Genomic DNA, 9063 nt, shown 5'->3' with positions numbered 1-9063 from the left:
GGCCCCGAAGCTAGGAATCACGTGGGGAAAGTCGGGACCACCAGAACACGATGATCGATCAACCAAGAGACATCCTTACCCGACTTCTTCTTCGGAGCCACCACACTACTAGAACTACCATCCGACCTCCGCCGGAAACGCCCCCTCATTCCGTTTACGTGGCACCCTACGCACTCGCTCAATACCCGCCTCCTCCTCACCTATCACATCACTGGACCAACCAGCTCCTCCTCCACCCGCTCATCAGTCCACGAATCGGTACTACCATCTCCAACCTCAGACTCAAACTGGAGCCCCTTTCGAGCTCGAACGTGACGGTCATTTCCTCCACCGGCCATCTATTCCAAAAAATAAAACAAAGAATTAATAAATATAAGTTTAAGTAAATTAAAAATTTAAAAAAAAAACAAAATAACCGGAACGGGTTTATTAATAATAATTAATTAATATTTTACGTAAACTAAACGAGACGCAACAAAAATATATTTACAACAACTTGATTACTTAAATTAATAAAACAAAGAATTTATAAATATAAGTTTATGTAAATTAAAAAATAACTAAAAAAACAAAATATCCCCAAAAGAAGTTTATTAGTAATAATTAATTTATATTTTACATCGACAAAACGAGACGGAAAAAATATATATTTACAACGACTTCGCCACGAACGACAATTATTATAAAAAAATTATATTTTACATCGACAAAACAAGACGGAAAATAATTTATTTAAAAAAAAAAAAAAAAAAAAAGTAACGAGAAATTCTAAAACAAAAAGAAAAAAAAAAACGTTAAAATGGGCACGACGAAGATCTTCTTCGTCCAACACTGCTTTCACGATGGCGAAAAATTTCTTCCGTCCACGACCCACAACAGACGAAAACATTCTTCCGTCGGGCTTGGTCTTGGACGAAGAAGATCCTCGTCCAGCCCGCATTTCGTGTTCTTTCTTTTTTTTTTTTTTTTTTTTTCAATTGATTGTTTCGATTATTCCGTTTGATTTTCGCGTAACACGACTAAATCCGATTGAATTCAAAGCATCTATCCTAATTCCGTCACTAATTTGGCATCTATCCTAATTCCGTCACACATTTACAAACTAAGCAAAATACTACAAAAAAAATTTAATCCCGAATCACATACCTTGTTGAATGTTTGAATTCGTGACGGAAATGATGCGGTCGATACGTTTGTGTCGGGTTTTTTTTCTTCAAAATCTTAGTCGGGTTGTTTTTTTTCAAAATTTGGAATGTGATAGGTAGTTTTTGAATAAAAAGGAGAATATTAGGGGGAGTGTGAGGGAGGGGCAAATTTGGAAGTTCATTAAAATTGTCGACGATATTTAGTAATTTGTCGACGACCTTTAGCAGCCAGGTTACTTTAAGACGACCTTGAGTTTTCCAATTTGAACCTTACAGCAAAGAACGACTCGATATTAAATTATACACCATGATAATAACTAACGTCTAACGTCGTCTTATTCCATATACTTATATATAAGTGGTATCATATATATGTACATACTACAATGGTCCGATCCATTCATACGTACGTGGCTACAACATTTTCCCCATTTACTATGTACTAGTAGTATAGCCTAGGATTTGAACTTTGTATGTTCAAAGATGAGTGCAAAAAAGGATATATAGTCCTAATTATAAATTTATAATACTAGTAATTAAATGAAGGGAGGTTCAATCGCCGGCGAAGGAGAGAACGGGTTTGCCTCCAAAGATGGTGACCATGAGACGGATCGGAGGCCAAAGATGAACAACTACTCTCGTTACAATCCGCAAAGTATCTCCCGCTTACGCCTTTCAATTTCGGGCTTAATGCTACGTAACATGTCGTTGCTGCTCCCTGCATTTTAAATAAACCATCAATTATGGACGGTCCATGCAAGTCATACAGTCGATATCTGACATGTTATTTAACTTTGATTAAAATATTTAAAAAAAAAATTCAAAAAGTAAATAAATGATTGAGACGAAGGGAATATTACGTATATTCTGAACGTTAGAAAGATATATCCTACGTGTTGGGAGGGATGGGGGGCCATTAATTTAATTTGATAATAGTGAATCTTGCTTAAGCATAAGAGACAAGATAAATGGGACAAACCTGTGATGAGGACTTTAGCAACTTGGCTGCTAGAAAATACAAAGAATCTGAAATACAAGATTTCATGATGATCATTAATTAAGACTTCAAAAATAACTAAAGATAATCAAGAGCATAATATATATAATGAAATTAATAAGTGTGAGTCAATCATATTTTAAGGAAAATGAGATGATGTCATCGGTGGTAACAAGTCTCGGTATCACCTTCTCACGTTCATGCAGCCATGCAGATAAGGTTTATTAAAATGATAGCTCCTACGTAAAAATACGTGAAAGCCTGAGAGGATGATACCAAATCTCGATAACTCAATGTCGTCTTATGATTGTCGATAAATATTTTTATTGGGAAGAGGGGTGACAAAGCATGCATGCCTGTGATAAAGCCTTTGTGAGCCCGGATAATTCCTGTCTTCACTATCCCTGGATGTACTGCGTTGATTGTTACTCTTGCATTTCTTTCCTACAATTTTCACAATTCGAAGGTCAATTTAGGAGGCAATATTAAAGAAAACTAGTGCTTTTTTTTAATCATTGTTACTTTTTTCCTTTTGTTTGGTTGTTTGTTTGTTTGTTCCCCTGTCTTTCACTTTTCTTATTTTTGGAAATTACTATTTACATGATCCATTCATTTGAGGTTCCCTCTAATTTGGCTACTTAATAACATGACGGGATTTAAACCAGGTCACAAACACGATTGAAAGAAATGTATAATACTCAAGTGACACGACCTGATTGATAGACGATTGAAAATTTAAACATTTTGTAACTAGTCATCGTAAATTACTTTCTTTTTAGTCGAGTTCTGCTAATGTAATTACTATTTATTCACACTCGTTATTTTTTATCGTCAAATTTTCTCTTTTAGAGAATTAAAGAAATGAGAGTTTAAGTTGCAACCTTTAATTGCCTTGCAATTTCCTTGGCATGCATAATGTTAGCCAATTTCGATTGTGCATACGCTTGCGTACCATTATAACTGCATAGTCGATAAGAAAAACACGACAATTTTAGTATAATAAACGCGAATCCAAAAAAATAATGAAAAAATTAGCAATATATAAAGAGTATGGTATAAGAAGAATAATTACTTGTTAGGATTAATTAATTTAGATAAGGAGAAATGATCTTTCTTAACCCAGCTGTGGGTTAAAGAGGAAACATTAATAATTCTGCCTTCAATTCCAGTTTGTGCAGCTGTCTCCACCATCTTTTCTAACAGTAGCTCTGTTAGTAGATAATGCCCTGCAATTCATTACACCATTCATTCAGTTTTTGATTTCTTCTTATTTGTTTCTTACCTAGTACATACCTTGTCCACTACTCGGAAATCGTAAATTCTTATTTGTGACGCGTTATAAACTCGTGATGTTTCACAACTGGTATGACTCTGAAATATCACAAGTATTTTTTCGTCACAAGTAAGAATAACTGATCTAAAATAAGTCTGATAGAACTTACTCAACCCAAATGAACTTATATTTAACCAAGTGGTGTTAGTCCAGTGGTAGCCGGGTTAAACCTTAAAGCTTGCAGAAATGCAGGAGTTGAAAGGTCCCGGGTTCGACTACCAGCTGGGGCGATGATCACTTGGCCACTGCAGCCCCCAAAGGGGGTGACTTACATGGGCCATGTGGTGGTGCGGGAATGCATGGGCCCGGGGGATTCAACCCCTCGTCATAAAAAAAAAAAAAATAAATAAAAAAAAATAAATGAACTTATAGTCTCATCAAAACCTAACTCGAAAGTTAAATTTATCCATGCATGGGGATAAATAATTGGTACCGAAAACTACTCTAACAAAATGACCTGATTAAAACGTGAAATAATTCGAGTAGACTTGAACCAAACTTAAATAACCAGGAATCCGAACCTATATTGAATTATTAGGTTACGTGGTCGGACCCAAAGTGCATAAATATGGATCTCCATGTCACGTACGACATGGACCTAGTGCGTGGGTAACATGTAAGTTGCAGACGACAAAAATAGTCCATTCGCATCCATACGATATGCGACACTATTAATTGGTAGTGCTGTTCATGCTTTTGACTCATGGCTCGTAGGTTATCGACCAAAAAAACATGGTAGGTCATCCATCCCAGATTCCAACACGTACCACCACTCAGATCCCAATGTAAATCGGTTTGTGTTATTACGAGTTGATTCAGGTTCAAGTCATGTTAACGTCAATTCGAGATAGATTCAAGTTTGATTATTATCAATTTATCATGTTGTACGTAAATAACTGATGAATCACGGATGAAATTGTATCAACCGGATATTAGTTTAGATCTTTTTGAGTTAGACTACTAATTTTCGTGTTATATGTAAATAACCGATGAATAATGAAAAAAAAAATGGTTTAGTTTTTGTGTAGATTCGAGTAGTGGATTTAAGTTGAACCAGGTTTTGAGTTTAGTTCCGGTTAATTATTCATTCAGATTATTAACCGATTATTAACCGGAGATTAATTTAAATCTTCCCAATCAATTTTTTTATTCCGACTTTTTTTTTTACTAGATAGACCGTAGACGTAATATAATTGTGATCCTACAAACACAAAATGGAATACAACTATACAAGACTACAAGTACTAGATATTTTTGAATTATGGACGTGGGGCTATATAACCAAAAATAAACAGGATAAAAAAAAAGGGTACGTAGTAAAAAGCTGAAATTTTTACCAAAGTAATTTGTTGCCATTGTGATCTCAATCTTGTCTTCAGAAAATTCCAGCTTTTGAGAGAACACTCCAGCATTATTTCTGCTCAATTTGCATGAGACAATATTAATAAACCTAATAATTTCCCGCAGGCTCAATCATTTGTTTATCTTTATTTGTGGTGAGTTGTGACGGTATTTTTAAGATAAATAAATAATTGAGACGATAGAAGTAGCAAATAAATTTCTCAAAAACTTACATTAGAATATTAAGAGGCAAGCCAAGAGACAAAAACTCTGAGCAAAATCTACAAATAGAAGCCATGGAACTAAGATCAATCTCCAAAAGAATAATCTCAGCTTGAGGAGTTTCCCTTAGAATAAGCTCTTTCACTTCATTTGCCTTCTTCAAACTTCTTGCTGGAATTATAACCCTAACTCCTCTCTTTGCCAACACTCTTGCGGTTTCGACACCGATTCCTGATGTAGCGCCTTTTTTATTTCAAAACATCTCAAATATTAGCATAAGCAAGATAATTTTTTTTTTAGAAAAATGTATTCTCTTTAATCTAACACTATTTGATTTTATTCAGCAAATATCAGCTAGGTTAGTTAGTAAAGTCATGAGGGTGCTACTTATGACCAGGGTTCAAACCCGTCAGCAGCATATTCGCCCTTATAGGTGTTATAGGTCTCTTTGCACACAAAAAAAATGATTTCTTATTCAATAATTATTGTATAAGACCGTCTTACGGTTTATATATAAGAACACATATTATTATTATTATTATTATTATTAATAAATTGTTGTTTAACCAATAAACAGGCCGTCTAAAACAGACTTATTTTGCATGGAGCTTGGTAATTGACTAGTATTATCTTAACAAATAAATTTGACCTTATTAATCAATGACTAGTCTTCATATAAAATTCCCATGCATATGAAAAAAGCTTAAGACTTTTCAAATTAATGCTAATAATAATAATAATAATAGTAATAATAATAAAGTTTATCAGAGTTGTTAATTCTAGACAGAAGTTTCCATAAAGCTATGATCATATGGTCTGACCCATGAAGATCTGTCTTACTCCAACAAATCAAATAAACAAAATATATACTGAAGATACTCCAACTATGATAAACCTACTAATAGATTGAGATAGATATATTTAAATACTGATCAACAATGATTAGTGAGGATAATAATTAAATTTAGTAGGGTATTATTAATTTATTATATGTCTTTATATGGTACGACATACATACGACACATATTCTAGTATGGTGTTCATTTTTCAACCATGATAATAGTTTACGTATCATTATAGCTTCAAGTCTTCGACCATGACAATCTATGTCTGAATATTCAACCAGTTAATATTATTTAGGACGGATATATTTATTTTACTCTTAAAACAGACTCAAATGTTTATCTGTTTTAATAGTAAAACAGATATATGAAGTCTTAAATAAGAATTTGTGATATTCGATAGATCTACAAGATTTTATCATGCTCCTTTATTTATGAATCAAAAGTAAACTAAGTCAACTTCAATAGTGTTACATACTTTACCTCTCTTTTGCTTCATAATTTTATGGAGTGATAATTTCTTTGTATTACCCAGATCCATTGAATGTTATTATGTAATCAGCTGGTGACAATATCTCATTTTTCGTAGCTTTCACGACAAAACTCGTATGAAAAAAAATAAAATAAAAAATTATCGTCGTTCCAAGATCCTACATGGCTACATACAAAACAAATGGTATGTACAAACTACTGACGTCCCAGTTATTTATTTACCTTTTATATTTTTTGTGAGTAATATTTTGATCAAAGATACACAAATACGGACTAATTGAGACGGAAGGAGTACGTAGTTTCGGAGATTGAAAGAAAAGATGACGACATACCAGTAACAATGGCAGTGAGAATAGTAGGAGAAGAACAATTTTCAGTAACTTGATCAGCAGTTGACTTAGAGCCATAGCCACTTGGGCCAGCTATTCCTGTCAAATATTTCAATGCACCTTTCATGATATTATTATTCTTGTATGTGTTTATTATTATTATTGTACGTGCAATATAGATAGATGATATATTGTGTTGTTTTTTGAGGTGTAAGAAGATGATATTATGGTGCTATTTATATATGAAGAAAAAGGAAGGAAGTTTGCATAATAAATAAAGTTAAATTAGTTGTTGGTGGACCTAAATTAATTATTAATTAAGGGATTATTTAGACCACCAGATATCGGGTGTTTCTAGAGTCTAGGCCCAATGATAGTTCCTTCTTCTTTTGTATGTATTCTTGATTTCTTTTAGTGCGCTACGTAAGATGATATAAATTGTGGAAAAAAGCAAGAGTAGATTTTAATAAATGTAAATACAAATTTAAAATGTTATGTCATTGGTTATATTGGTGTTATAATGTATACAATGATGTGATATATTTGGTGAATCTAATAGAAAAAGAACGGTTTTTCGATCTTTTGGTTGCGGAGAATAGGAATTGAGATAAATCGGTGATGAAATAGCACTAAATTATAATGTCATCTTATGAACACGATGTCTATCTAACGTGTTTACATACGGAGTAAATATTAATGTAAGATCACTTGTTATTTTATAACACTATATAGTCTAAATCATTTCAATTTTGACCTTATAACAAAAGAGTTATGCGGAGTATTATAAATTACTCCTATAATCTTTTGCATCTATGAAGATCGGATATTGAATTAGTACCACTTAAGGCTTGTTCTTTTCAACTTACATCCGATTCAGGTTAACTCCACTCACTTAAATCACTTCAGCTCAATCAGTTCAATTCAAATTTAATTCAGTTAAATTTCATTTACTTAAGTTTAACTCGGTTACTTTCAACTCAAAAGAACATGGCCTAATTAGTAAATTAAAGTAAAGTCATTTCTTGTAATTTTACTTTTTTTTTATAGTATTTTGTTTTTATACGTGTATTTATAAGTTAAAGTACTATGCATGCATGTACTCCTTTAAACAATATTGGTCAAAATTAATGGTTAGGGTATATCCTCCTTTTGAATAAGTGAGGTAAATTAAAGTCCCGACTTTTAAAACACCTTAAAAAATTGGACATGAGTGTTAAATAAACAAGTCCGCCTTGCTATATTATACTCCGTACTATCTTAATCCTCAAATTAGCATCTGACAAAACTACTTACAAACTAATTATGTACTGAATACAATTAGTAAACTTGCATGCATGGGTGATTAATTAACTTAAGGTATACTGTTCTTTTTAACCAATTATAGTGACTACTAATACTCAATTGGTCTTCATTTCTTTCCTTTTTTTTCTTAGTGCCAATTGAGATCGCTTGCTACTTTCCAGGCTCTCTTTTGGGATTATTCATATTGGAATTTAATGGGTGTAAAGAAAAAATATGATGATACGACATAAAGATGTTTTACTTAGAATGGTAAAAGTGCTTGTGGCCGGTGCAAAGAAATTTCGTAACTTTACATTACACTAGTTTTAGATCCGTGCAAAATTGCACGGGTATGTATTTGGGCAAGTATTAATGTTCTTGGATGATTTTTTTTTTTTTTTGCATTTCTATTGTAATTATCTAATTGGTCTAAATCGGCGATCTGCGTAATTAATGTTTACACTTATTTCAAATGCGTATTCAAATGCAATGAGTTAAGAGGAAATAACGTAATATACTATTGTAAATAACATTTGCATACATAAAAATCTTACATCCCGAATAAAGAAATGTAATTTAATAATCTACTTTAATATATAGAAATTATTCTAAAAATTGAAAAATTTCATGATATACTACATTAGTAGTTGTAGTAGAAGTAAGCATATTTGAATCACAAATTAGAATTTTCAAGCCTTCTTTTCGTGTGACCCTGGAAAGTGCCACATAAAGCTGGCCATAACTAAACAATGGTCTTGGAAGATAGATGCTGACCTGAGATAATGAATGCCCTTGACTCTTGTTTAAGTTACTATATGCAACACATTATCAGAAAAATTAGGAATTGTTTTCTTACCAATATAAAGTCTATATGACATTGCACCAAAAAGAGTTTCATGAAAAGTGTAAAACACATGAACTGAAAGTGGTATCTCAGAACCAGTTATGGGTATCACCCTTGTATTGTATTCAAACCAAATCTTGCAAGGGTGAAATATTGCCATGTCGAGGCCCACTCGGTTTGAGGAAATGCTGAACCTTCTGATTTTGTATGTATTCACTTCAGTAAGTTGTTCTAGGA

The 9063-nt window shown here is 32.7% G+C and overlaps 1 protein-coding gene across 1 annotated transcript; it reads right to left on the bottom strand.

The window, feature by feature from the left end:
- Positions 1–1463: 1463 nt before the first annotated feature.
- LOC141652606 (short-chain dehydrogenase TIC 32 B, chloroplastic) lies at positions 1464–6908 on the bottom strand. Its single transcript, XM_074460146.1, has 8 exons — positions 6705–6908; positions 5050–5281; positions 4813–4892; positions 3215–3368; positions 3024–3102; positions 2499–2586; positions 2125–2171; positions 1464–1863 (listed from the first exon to the last, which is right to left on the bottom strand). The coding sequence occupies exons 1-8, from the start codon at positions 6826–6828 to the stop codon at positions 1675–1677; spliced, it is 993 nt and encodes a 330-aa protein (XP_074316247.1). The 5' UTR covers positions 6829–6908; the 3' UTR covers positions 1464–1674.
- Positions 6909–9063: the final 2155 nt, after the last annotated feature.

The sequence above is a fragment of the Silene latifolia genome, chromosome 4, assembly GCF_048544455.1.
Source record: "Silene latifolia isolate original U9 population chromosome 4, ASM4854445v1, whole genome shotgun sequence".
NCBI lineage: Eukaryota > Viridiplantae > Streptophyta > Magnoliopsida > Caryophyllales > Caryophyllaceae > Silene > Silene latifolia.
The sequence above is the reverse complement of the archived record's forward strand: the minus strand, read 5'-3'. Positions and strand labels throughout refer to the sequence as shown.

Bases quoted from the DNA above. Each gene is read 5' to 3' on its own strand.
- LOC141652606 (XM_074460146.1), bottom strand. From the start codon at position 6,828: ATGAAAGGTGCATTGAAATATTTGACAGGAATAGCTGGCCCAAGTGGC. The intron at 5,282-6,704 runs GTATGTCGTCAT...GAAATAAAAAAG, and splicing joins TCTCACTGCCATTGTTACTG to GCGCTACATCAGGAATCGGT. The intron at 1,864-2,124 runs GTTTGTCCCATT...TTTAAAATGCAG, and splicing joins TGCTAAAGTCCTCATCACAG to GGAGCAGCAACGACATGTTA.